The sequence below is a fragment of the Neodiprion fabricii genome, chromosome 2 (assembly GCF_021155785.1).
Source record: "Neodiprion fabricii isolate iyNeoFabr1 chromosome 2, iyNeoFabr1.1, whole genome shotgun sequence".
NCBI lineage: Eukaryota > Metazoa > Arthropoda > Insecta > Hymenoptera > Diprionidae > Neodiprion > Neodiprion fabricii.
Genome location: NC_060240.1, coordinates 41,133,801 through 41,147,353, shown reverse-complemented (window position 1 = coordinate 41,147,353; position 13,553 = coordinate 41,133,801). Strand labels below are relative to the sequence as shown.

General features: G+C 44.4%; 1 protein-coding gene across 6 annotated transcripts in view; it reads right to left on the bottom strand.

Annotated features, from left to right (window-relative positions):
- The window catches only part of LOC124175025 (circadian locomoter output cycles protein kaput-like), a 79,832-nt gene that overhangs the window by 52,171 nt on the left and 14,108 nt on the right, over window positions 1-13,553 (bottom strand). For 2 of the 6 annotated variants that reach the window (XM_046554824.1, XM_046554825.1), the window contains exon 1: window positions 4,239-6,728. In XM_046554824.1, the coding sequence (XP_046410780.1) occupies window positions 4,239-4,534 (296 nt within the window). In that variant the 5' untranslated portion in view covers window positions 4,535-6,728. Of the gene's footprint in view, window positions 1-4,238; window positions 6,729-10,952; window positions 11,052-13,553 lie in introns of those variants that run through there. The other 4 variants (XM_046554821.1, XM_046554820.1, XM_046554823.1 and 1 more) reach the window with 4 other exon arrangements.

The window sequence follows — 13,553 nt, the reverse complement described above, 5'->3', positions numbered from 1 at the left end:
TTGCGAAACCGTCCGCCGTTGTGAGTAATTATGTAACCCGAAGCAGTCCCGATCGTCGCTAAAAGTCGGCGTTCATTGCTGGCGGCGCGCGGCGGCCGCGAAATTCGCGACGATCGGCAATATCGCGTACAGTTCGGTCACGAACGAACGCGACGTCTGTGAAACCGGAATCACGCAAGCGCGATATAACCCCACCACCGCCCCCTCCCTCATCCTCGCCCACCTTCGTGACGGTGTTTAGTAATCCGCGAGGATGGGATTCGCGCGGTATTATAATTTAAGCTGCCTGCATGCATGCGTGTAAACCCGGAGGTCGGCCATTGCGGGTCTCGAAAACTCGAGGGAAATACTTCGGAGATTGAGAGAGATTTATCGACGGACCAAGAACTCGTCGTCGTAAATAGTAACGGACGATTTACAGAGATAAGGTGCACGGAACAACGAGTCGTTACCTCGAGCACTGTCAAGGATTTTTAATTGTTAAAATAAATTAGCGAATAGAGTGCGAGAGAGACAGAGAGATATCATGCCTTAGCATTCTATTACACACACACACACATATATATATTCTAATTGCCCGTGCTTCTTTCCCGTTCAATGTGGAAAATGGCAACGTGAGAGTGCGGCAAAAGACGAGGAGAGGTCTCGATCATTGCGTCTTCCCCTCTTCGTCATTTTTATTTCGGACTGCCTCCCGCGTAGTGCGTGAAAGGTTCTACATAACCATCGAAATTAGGTTCCGTCCACGTATGATTGTTATTATTACACGTTGCTGCTCCATTTAAAGTTAAAAAAGAAAAAAAATCGAAGAAATAAAAACCACGCATCGTCGTTGCGGTGGATTGTAAATTAATTTTTATCTCTGCACGAGCGTTGTACAGGGTATAACAAGTAGGTGGTACATGCCTGCTAAGATCGAAGAGTATTGTACCGCGTACTTATTACATATGTCAGGTGGAACGCGACAATGTAGCTGCAGGTATCCTGCCCAAGAAAATATCCATTCATTACGCAACAACGGTCACTCGTATTAGCCGTTTCTTTTTTTTTATTCTTCCTTAACTTACTCGCGATCCGTAAGCGGCAGAGATCAAAGAGATCGAACTTTTGTTCCTCCTCCTGCCAATGGATCGAAGATTGATAAAGTGGTAAGACGGTGGAGCAAGTATACGTGCACCTGTAATGAGGAAAGACCTGCATTGTCTTTCCCTCGTATATAGCGGTATTTCCTTGCTACACTTTGGACACTAATAAAAAAAATAATAACTAGAGCCAATTTCAACAAACTACGCTTACTCCCAGGATCGTCGACATCAAATCATCATCCCAACACTACAACTTCCAGACCAGTCAAAATGTCCGGTTTAATATTTTCATTTTAAAATTCTTACTTCACGTTACATACCCCCCCCCCCCAATGACGACAATGAATTTTACAACGACAACCAAAGTAGTAATATAATGAATTTTGTGTTTGTTTTATCAGACTAGTTTTACAATTTCACTTTAAAATTCCTACTTCATCATACATTTTACCTCGGTACACGTACAGTTCTAATGCTAATTGTAAGACCGCTAAAATGTCAAGGGTAACAAAACCACCGTCGACCATTGATATTTATATATGACAGAAACTCTCGTATCCTCACACCGCGGTCGGATGATTGAGAGAAAGGATGCAACAATCACGTGCCATCGGTACACTTGTAACAAAGCTTAGAACAAACACGATTCGCGGACGACGAATGTCGCCAAGTGGTAAGTTAAGTAGCAGCAATAGCGGGAGAGCCATGAAACTGGCGGCATAATACAAAGTTGCGCAAGGCTAACGATTGAATTCGCGAATTTGTACCCCGAGGCGAGACTGTTCGCAACTCTACGTACGCGGTGGTCGTCTCGCGGTGGCGGGTTCGGGCACACAAATATATAATATATTGTACATATACATATATACACATGTATATTCAGTCGCCAACTTGTCTAGCGAGTTAACTGTATATTTTCAAATGATCATACGCGACGCTGGACATATGATGAATTTTAGATACAACGTTTCAAATTCTTTATCTTCTTCTGCTTCGTTTTTTTCTCTATGCCTTTTACCACGATCGCGTTACATCAGCGATGCAGCGGGTATAGTGAGAGGACGATAAGAATATTGCACTGTTAGAAATGCGGTTTTGAATGCAGCGCCGAAAATATTCTATGGTAGTCCACGCCGTTTTTATTTTTTTTTTTTTTTTTTTTTTTTACGATGTCGATTTTAAGACCACACGGTGTCAAGAATCGACCGGTTTACACGGATGATGTTTAATTTTACACTAATCGGTGCGACACTTTTATCGACACCGTGAATTTTCTAAATGTGAGGGTTTTCGTAACGCGGCGAGAAACCACCCCGGATTACGAATAAAAAGACAGGCCGATCCAACTCGAACCTGAATTCAATTCTAGTTGCTGTTTGTACGCACCCCCGAATTTTCGCCCCTCCCCCAAATTTATTAAGCCTAATCGTGGAAATTTTTCTGTAATCTTTATACTCGTGAGTTGTTGTATATTGGTAATCGTCGCTCTATCTAATGAAAAAGTTTCGAACAAATGAACAGGTAGAAAAAGATTATAATAACAATAGTAAAAAAAAGACTATAATAACAATAGTATAAAAAAGATTATAATAACAATAGTATACGCATGAAGTTGGCGGTGGGGTGAGATGCCGAAAACAAAACAAAAAGCATCTAGCAAACAAAACTTAATTTGACAGCTGTCATCGGCTGTTTATGACAATCTTTGACAAATATCTTTACAGGTATCTGTTTCTGACACGCAAACAATGAACATGCAAACGAAAATTATTGAGATGATTCCCCATCGGGAATTGTCTTTTTCGCGCGTCGGCGTATCGTGTATACGGCACTCAAGATCGACACGCAGAGGTGAGACTGAGTATCGTTTCAAATATAGCGGATAATTGGTCTACATTTGCGGGTTTTGTTACAGGTAATGAGTCAAACGGTGCTGTGATTAGGTCACCTGGTGATTACAAATCACATATGAATAAAAATGGAATATACGGGGGAGAAGCAGAATTAGCTGCAGCTGCGGACATTTTTAAGATACGTTTAATCGTGTATCGCGAAGAACAAATTCATCCACACCGAATCGGATCCCAGAATGAAACACAATTCTCGCTACTCTTCACCGGCGACGGAGAGAGTGGACACTTTGATGTCTTGCAGAACCAAAATGAAATTCAGATAGTGAGTAATAAGTATCAAAAGTAACAAGCAAATGATGGTAAGAAAAAAAAAAAAAAAAAACAAAAGTAACAACGAAGATATAAATGTAAATGCAACACTCAAGAGTCAGGATTCGATATTATCTCGTTATTCGCAGACATTCAATCTTACAAAATTGACATTTCTTTTTCTTCGCTCGGTCCATTTTGATTTGATTCGTGTATAATATATTTGACATACATACAATGCGGTATCGTATTGCACTTCGGTTCGCATCAAATCCCCCCATTGCATTAATGTTAGGTATTTTAGGTACAGTGTGGTCTGCGTTAAAAGACTTTGAATCCATCGATGTTGATGAATTCAAACATTGACGTTTAGTTTTTTATTTTTTTTTTATTTTTCAGACAGATAAACTATTAAGATTGGATTATCGACGGATATTAATAAGAGAGAGATAACACGACGACGAATAATCGCGTCCATGCTACGATCAACTAATGTAAGGAAACCTGCAAATTGCGAAAATCGCCGTTACGGAAAATTTCGATGTTTCAAATATTCTACCTGCGTAAACTCTGAAAATTAGGTTGATTTCAGTACGACTTTTCTTGGACCACCCGTGTCATAACTATGTATTAGAGGTGCGTCCCGGATGGACGACCACCGGAACAGAGACAACGAATCGCTGTATCGATACCTCGAAGGTGTCGAACCTGCAATTTATATATACAAGTCAAAAGTCTTGTCACAATCCTCGTCGTTAATGAACGCTAAAATCGTCCAAAATTACGTCCGCTCAGCTTTCCGCCGAGCAGCGAGCGTCTATGACAAAGATTAAAAATTAATGTATTTTTTTATTCTTCCGCGACGAATTTCGCGAGTCGTCTTTTCTCCGTACAGACGTTTGTAATTAATTCCTTTATTTTCACAAGTGCGCGCGACGCTTCGCGAGGCGATCGATCGATCGATCGGGTATAGCTGTACTCGTAGACTGACCTTGGTGCGGGTAGTTCCACGACCCCGTGACGTTGATGGGTAATCTGTTGGGGAGGCAGGTGATTATCGAGCCGGTGGTTGGCTGGAGGGGAGGCTTCGAGTTCTTGCTGCTGGTGATGGTGGTGGTGGTGGTGGTGGTGGTGATGGTGATGGTGCAAAGAGGAGGACGAGGAGGTCTCGAGTTGTTGACGAGGAGCCGGACGCTGAGGGGGCGCTACGGGCCCCATAAACTGTTGACGCTGATGCTGCTGTTGTGGCCACATCTTGTTGTTGTTATCCTCGTTTGCCTCGTACATCACGTACGTATGTGTGTATATATATATATATATGTGTATATATGTATGTATGCACCTAGGCGGAAGCGATTTCCTTCCTCAAGGCCGCTGCTGCGTCACCGATAATTACAACGAGTTCATCACCTTCGTAGGGGTATAAAGAAACATCGCCGATCGCACTGTTCTTGATCATCCAACGTAGATTAACCAGCAACATTTTTTCACCATCTCTTTTCACGCAACGCCACTTTCTCGGTCAGTGTCGCTTATCCTCTTGCGCAGGGTGAAACTGTAGCATTTAAACCGACAACTTCTTCACTTTCACTACATTATCTTCCACCATCCTTGTTCATCCCCCCACAACTTTACTTTTCTTTGTTCTCCCGAAGTAATATTTCGGTTAGCACCGCATGTCTTGTGTTCGAGAGAATGCACTCCGAGGCGAGGCAGCGCAGGTCCGCTTATCGCTAATTTTTACGCCGCGTTAGGTAGTCAGCGCACCGTTACTGCCAGAGTTGGTCGCGCGCAGCTGGGGATACACGATGCATTGCATACGTGAAGAACACGCACGCATATACATGTGTATATGCGTGTGTGTGTGTTTACATGTACACGCGCGTTTGCACATACGTGGTCATAGACGGAAAGACATATACGCGGGACCAACCGACGCTCGCAGTGGCAACTCGCGACTCACAAGATATGTAAATACATCAATATTTTTCGCAATTTATAAACTGTATAAATATTATTTGTCAAAGTTTCGCGAACAAGATAGAATTTAAAAAAAGATTAAAGGCAAAAAAATAAAATAAATAAATAAATGAATTTAAAAAAAACACCCCTTTCGGTAACATTGTTTTTCATTTTGATATTTTATTTTCATTTCCCCTGTACGTATACGTATATATTACATGCAATATTCGCGTATCGCATACGCGTGTACAAATGCACACGTATTACGTGTCTTGTTATACGCGCTGCGGACGGATTTCTCATCGTCCCGGCTCTTTGAATAAGCCTCAATTATTATTGCGTGAGACTTTTCGAGTTTTTCGGTGTAAACTTCAAATGATTAATAAGCGGAGTAAGTTGTTCGGTACGACACGGCGCTCCCGTATCAAACATCGACGGTGTAAAGAAATATTAAAAACCACGTTCTCCGTGTCTGACGCAAGCAAGTCCCTGTTACATAGGTATGATATGTTACATTATTGTCACGTATACGTATATATCACAAGAGCCTTATCGGAATTGAAACTTGTTGAGCGAGCGCGACCTTGACACCGTGTCCTAGATGAAGCCCCGAGGCGGGAAATCCGCCGAGTATTTCCAACTATACAAACTAGACTGAGGAGGAGGGACGGGAGGACGTACTGTGCATAGATCGTCGTACCAAGTGTCAAATGAAAATATAACAGCTGCGACTGTCGCATATCTAACGAAGGACCAACGATATCATTTAAGCGTAAATGCGCGCGCGTTTCTATCCATTGATTTCATTGGCAACGATTCGGTAGGCACGCGTGTACACCAGGGTAGGTGATGTCAAACCGCGATCAAATTACGATGCAAACCGACACCCACCGCTCGTCGGTGTGCACGAAGCACGGTACGTACGCCGTGATCAATCTCGTCGGGGTGTAGGTGGTACAATGGTGGACTGGTAGAGTAATTAATAAGAAGGACAACGTTTTATCCCTCCCCCTCATCACCGTAGTTTTCAATCGTCCCTCACAGCGCCGACGGAAAGCACGCGACAAGAAGAAAATTAGGCGATTCCGTTAGTTAATCTTTGCCCGTTCATCGCCGCGAAAGTCGCGAGTCGAGCGATTAATGCAACGCCTCGTCGTCGCAAGGTCTCGACCGATGTGAGAGCTCACGGAGTAAGACCGACGCATGTACTCGACGCACGCATACACGTCGCCTTGTAAAATAACAAACACACCAGAGGCCGTGTATACGTAGGTGTTAATCGTCGCCGAACGGCCAGACGAATGAATATTGCCGGTGCAGCCGACCACCCACAATTTGATATGTTCGCGGAAGGTTGACGACGAGACGGTGCGTGCGTATCACAGGCCGTATACCCGCGAGACGTTCGTTAACACGTCCAGACGGAGGTGCAGACGGTTCGCGATATCCAAAGATACGACTCGCCGCATGCACGTCCGATTGTCACAAACACTCGCGATTGTTACACCTCCACCTCTCTGGAGAAGATAACGAGGAGGAGGGGGATGAGGAGGATCTACTCCGCGGAGACGATATTGGCAAACGGATCGAGAGAGAGAGAGCCGGAGCTGGAGATAGAGAGCGAGAAAAGGAAAGGGGGACAGACGGATGAATAGAGAGAGAGAGTGCGGCAGGTATCGGAATGGTATCGGAGGTCGCGGGGCCACCTGCGAGTCGGAATTCGCGATCGGCGTACAAAACGCGCACTCTCCGCGGCTGCTGACTCTCGACTGCCGCCGGATCTGTCCCCGCGCCAGACGGCCGCCCCCCTCTCCGCCTCCCTGCCGCCTCCCGGCCGCCTCGCCTTGCGGAGTTTTTCTACATACGTGCGTGCGTATGCGCGTCTCTCCGATGCATGTACGAGGCAAGGGTAACACGCAGCTGTGTTACGAGGCACTGATAACGAGACGGTACACCTTGTTACAGCTGTACCGGGTAAACGCAGGCCCGTGTATGACAATGTACGAACGTACGAACGGATCCGCCGTGGGGTGAAACAACGTTGCCGCAGCGTATGCGCGTGTCGCGTTGAGCCTTGCGATACGTGCAATGCCGTACATTGTTGCGATAGGTTGGACGTTTGTTGTGACGTCGCCGCCGCCTTGCCCGATTATTACGGATTTGCGTGCGTGGGCGCGTACCAGCTGACCGGCCGGTCCTCGATCTTTCTCGAACGATACGCGTCAATGTTCCGCGATGCCCGCAGGGCGGGGGGCGTGATCTACCGGCAATCGCTGATTCCGCGATCTACTGCGCGCGATTTCGCGCGTGTAACACACACCGTTGCAGGGAGGGAACCTGGCGAAAATGTGCGAAAATGTGCGAAATTTAAAAGCGAAGTCGAGTTGCAACTGGCGTTGTCGAGAGGAGGAGAAAATAAACGAGGGAAAAAAAAAACGATCAATTCGAGGCAGCGTTTATTAATTATTGTACGTCGTCTTTGGATTGAAATCACCTCGAACTGCAACGATTGCACGTTATTTCCAACCGTAGTGCGCATAATGTTGAAGTAGATACGAGTGAGCTTTGTCAAAGTCGTGTGATAAACGAAAATGAGAATAAAAAAGGAATGTAACCAACGAAATTTAAAAAACAAAAAAAAAAAATAGCAAAGAGCAATCAAGTAATTGGTGTTTTGTTATTCGGCAGCGACCCGACAGTACTCGAGATAAGTGTATACGCGTTGAAGATTGCGCAGGGGATATGTGTACTACATGCGTGCATGTGTTGTAATATGTGTATACGCGCACACGGGTTATACCTACCTACACACTGTACGGATTGTATGCGGGCTGAGAGACGGAGACAAGTGCCACTGACGTCACTTGAAAAACATACAGTCATTACAACGATTTCGATAGGTAGGAAGGTATAATGGGTTAGGTTAGGTTAAACGGACTCTCATCTGCAGCACGTATATAATGTATATCGTGCGTATTATCGTCAAGCCAAATTGGAATATTATCTCGGTTTGCTGACAATGCATCGGTTATTTTTGCATCTTGTTCCAACTAGCTCCGAAATCAGGTCTGGCGAAGAGTCGTGAGAATCAGTCTGTCGTTTAATCTGTGCAATATCATTCCGCTTTAATACCGACGAGTAAAGTTTTCAAAATTTACGAAAAGCGTTCGGCAAAGTATAGGAGTAACATTTTCGAGCCCGATTATTCGACACGAGGAGCGAAATTTGAAATATTTCAAATGCTGTTATTGCAACAAGCTAGGGATTAGAAAAAAAAGTTACCGAAACTGTTTCCACGTATAGAAGAACGGAAAATCATTTTCAATGACTTGAAACAGCGGTTATTTAAATAACTACAGATGTTTCGAAGAAAGTCCAAAGAGGGGGAGAAAAAAAGAAAACCACGATCACGTGTAACGGATATATCTATACAATTTGTCGATTACCACCACCTGATATTATACACATAACAAAGTATACAAATCGAACGAAGCTGCCCGTTATAAATATACACTGCAATAATAATAAAACATCTCGCGAACGGAACGAATTATTTTCGCTCCGGTGTATACATGTAGGTTGTTAATTATACGTACGTGGTCGACATAGGTGCAGAACGGCACTCGATGAGCGAGTAGGAAAATCGCTGAAGCACATTGCAGGGAAAAGTGTTAAAAGCGATAAAAATAATAGCAAAAGAAACAAGAAAAGGAACAAATCGGTAATACGATCGTATCGAAGTTAGTAACGTTATCGTAACGATTCGTCCTGGAAAAAAATCATTATTTCCCGATTTGGGATTGTTTAACAATTCGGTAAACCGTAATAAAACGAAACACACTCATATAAATCGAAATCTTAGTGGTAACTTGAAAACCATTGTAAAATGAAGAAAGTATGGATTTTTTTCCTCGATCTTTCGTTACGATAACGTTACTAACTTCAACCTCGTGTAATGTTGCACGTGACTGACCTCTGAGGTAGGATAAATATGTTTTTCCCGCGCAAATTTTATCTGTGTTTATTTATACATAAATACACAGATATAAAACATATCGTCACGTACGAACAGTGAGCTATTCGGAAAATGTATGCACGATACATGTCAATTGTACTGTATCAAAAGAAAAAAAAAAAAACAATTATTTTTTTTTCAAAATTCACGACGATAATAAAATATTGTTCGCCATGAGGCACCCCGAATATTAATATCAAGAGCTGAAACTTGGCAGGGTCTTTGTTTCGTCATTTCGAGCAATATTTTCGACTTGAATGTTGATAAAAAAATATTCGACGATATCTAAACGTATCTATGTACGTACGTACACACCGTCACGCAGATTGCGATAGGTTACGGGTAGGACCGTATTTATGCGATATACCTATATTCGAAGTGATTTCGCATAGACCCGCGGACAGGCTCGCCGTCTACGACGGCAATGAGGATTTCCTGCGTCCGAACTGTGCCCAGCACTGCTGGATATAGTGCCATGCAATCGGGTCTTCACCACGAGCAATGACGAACCCGATCATTATAGTCCGCATATTATACTATAGGTGGACGAATTTGTACGAATTTTTGCAATTTTTTATTCTCGGCGTATTTGAATTTTTTATTTTTCGCCAACCAGCGAATCTGCAGTCGCGTATTGGATTATATTTGGTGGATAATTTGTCACACGATCCACATGCAGCAGACGTCGAGGTCAAACTAACCGATTACGGGACTCGACACGGGGGCGACTGATTTTATTCTCCTTTTTTACAGCTGTATAAATTTGGCATAGAGTGAAATTTCAGTCTCGCAAGTTCCTGATTTATTTCAGCAATAAAGAAGGGAGAAGGGCTGTTGAAGGGCAGAGAGGAAACGGGAAATATCGTTTCGCCGACGGTTACTGGCGGTTATCGATGTGGTGAAGATAGCGATCTTGTTCTCGGGTTGTAAAAATCTGTGTAGGTACAGCGTACTTGGCGTCCGACGTCGTCAAGGGAAAACGGATAAAATACTCCTCTGCGTGCGGTTGTTCGGTTTGCCGAATTTTTCTTTACTTATCCATTCGTTTATTCTTACATTTTTCATGCGCGGAGCCTATAAGTAATCGCACTTTACACGTAGCACGTTCACTTCCCGAGCTCGTAAAATCGGCTCGCTGCGAGATTTCTTTCTTGCACGAAGAGAGGCTGAAATTACCAAACGCAATCTCACGACGACGATACAACGATCCGTAAATAGACGAGAAAATCCATCAGTTTTCGATTATCGTCAACTCCTCTCCCTGCATCGGTATAATCATAACGCGAAGAGTCGGACAATCGCTCCGTTGTTCTTCAAACTGCCGCAGGCACTCGAGATTATTATTTCTCCGCGATAACGCGTCGAGCCCTACGGTGGGCAAGGTTTACCATTTCACCGTTACGGAGCGTGCAACATCCGATAGTTTCGATATCGTTAAAAAAAAAAAAAGTCAGTCTTCTCCGAGCTTACGCGAGGATATGCCGGTCAATTTACGCGGGATCGAGAATTTCCGTGATTTTGCTTCTTGTACTTCGGTTGAGAGTTGTAGACAATATTATATATAAGGGTAAAGGAAAATGACCTTTTTAAGGACCACCCTAACACCTGAAACATATTCGTTCGCGTGACAATCGATTACACCTCAAATTCCGTTCGATACGCAAGCGATAATCAGAGCAACGTGCCTCGAGTCAGGGGGGAAGAATGAAAACGAAGTAGTCGCCTTACCTGTAAGACGAGGTTGTGCTCTCGGGAATACTTCCGGAGGAAGTGGCTCCGGACTCGTCGTCCTCCAGCTCGTCCTTCATCTCTTCAGAGCTGCAGGTTCTGCAACAAAAATTGAATTGAATAGCGAAACGACACGAGCGCCGACTCCACGCGGTGAGACGAGAATATGAGACACGTCGTCAAGTGAAAATAAAAGTCTATATTAAGCTGCTGCAGCAAATATTATCAGCGTGTATGTATAAAACGACGTGACATCGTCCTCGAATTCTGGAGGCGATCGCCTCGTGTGCCGAGTTAATACCGCGGTGAAAACGCGAAATTACTTTGTTTACTAGCAGTTTTTTTTTTTTTTTTTTGCATACCCAAAGAAACGCTTTTACACGATTATAATACGTCGGATTTGTGTACCTGCATGGGGGGAAAACGTGTCATTGCCCTTTTTGCGCACGTGAATCTGCATTATATGCGTATATAATTTTATACACCGTTTTCCTTTCATCCGGACGGCGTAGAATTAGCTGGTATTGTATAATACTTGCGAATAATGATGTAAAAAATTTTCAAGACGCGATTATCCCCCTTTCTTTGCACGTTTTTCAGTTCAAGTTCAAACTTTCGCAATGAAAGCCACGACGACGTAAGGTATAATTTTCGGTCGTTGGGATTTGAAAGAATTTCTCCGAACAACCGGAACAGGAAAATCTGCGAGCCACGATCACACGGCGAACGTTAAAAAACAGAAGTTAAGATTGCGTTGATTCGAGAGCAGCGATGAAATCTCTCCCTCGTCTCGGTAAATTCTTTTTAATTGCACCGCGGTGTTGTCGCAGTAACGATTTTGTCACGTCCGAAGGTTCGTGACGGAATTTAGCTAGTTATACGAAAAGTGGGCTCCATTTGTCATATCTACGTGGGTTGTACCGCCTTTACCACATCCTGAACGCATTGTTGGCCCGATAAAGTCCCCGAAGGTCCCGCGAGGATGAAGAACGAGGGTATCGCTCGTAGCAGGCGGCAACGTTATTCGCCCCAAACTTCCGGGTGCAGGCGATTCGTTTTATCAACGTTAAAAATATTTAATTCTGGGTGACGAAAACCGCGAGAGAAACGCCGCGAATAGCTAAGGTTGTAAGAGCACCGTTTATTGACCCTTTTATTTTCCAAAATTATAAACCGACGGCACGAATTTTGAATTTCCATAGGGTCAGACACTAGAAATTAATATCTTGGTACCTTTCGAAGTAAGAATCAAACGGATACGCAACCAAAAAAGGTCAATCATTGGTGAGGAGATTTAAGCATTTTAGTATCGTTTCGATCCTCGACTCGTCGCGCCGTGTAGCACCGGTCTTTCAAAGCTCGGTAGTACAGATCGAGTTATCTTATAAAAAAAAAAATGGCGCCAGGTGAAGTCAGCTAGTACGATATTACACCCGTACCGTATGCAGGTATTATCCGTTTGTTCAGGTTTGTTTACACGACGGGCCGTTGACACCGACGACGACGACGACTCGGAGGCTTTCGCAACGAAACGCATCGCGCACACACACGAATATGTAGAAGGAGAGTGCGACGGGCTTATGCAGCAGCGTGCAAGAGCACCATGGCCGTTGCACTCGCTCTCCTCTCCTCTGCGCTTTGTATCGCCGAGCTCCTCCCAAAGCGATATGCCGAGTGTACTTTTTTGCACTGCTTCTTTCCTGAGACTGGTGTGGATAAACAACGAGTAGGTAAAAGGTACGACGCCTTGCATTTGCCACGTCGCGTTGGAACAGGACTGTCTTTCATTCACTTTGCACGCGCGTTCCCGTATCGATATAGGTAGGTGGGTGGGTACGCGATCGAAACGGTTGAATCCGGTGCAGCGTGTACTTTGCAGGCGTCGGAACGTCGTCGGTGTCGATTCGCCCGTCGATGACTGTGTTGAAGAGTTCCTTCAGACTTCTGCGAATACCTTATCCGAGTTTATGGAAGACAAAAAACCTCTACGCCTGCGGCGCAGGAGTAAGAAAAAACCGCCTGTTTCTTTACCGAGATCATTTTCAGGCTCTGACGGTTCTGTTCTTTGTGTACACGGTGTATACGAGAGGCGGCGTATCTGTAGGTACGAGATCGGGACACGATTAGATGCTCCTTAAAACTGGAGTCATCGTATCCCTTTGGATGCGACGAAGAGTCGAAACAAGGCCACAAGGTCCCCCTGAACGAAAGTGATCGACAGGGTGCGAGTGCTGCCACCTTCGGATATACCACATGAGTAGCAAGAGCCGTGATCCGCGACTCGCAACGGAGATAAGGCGTCCTTGTCGCGATTATTGTCATTCCATCGTTCTAGCCGTGCAAAGATTGCTCACGAATTGTGCGCCATCGTCATCTTCGTCGGTTTCGCGCACGAGTGAAACAGGCACCCTTTCCGTCCCCCATAGCCAATCACGCGACACGATTTTAGGTACGGATATTTGCACGTGTAATCAAGGGGATCAGTAATCGCTTTCAACTGCTGGCTGTTCCTCGATAATCTACTTAGGTACGTCAGAGTGTACGAATACGCGGTATACGTATAATAATTGAGCCAGTAGGTATCAAATGTCTCGAAATTTC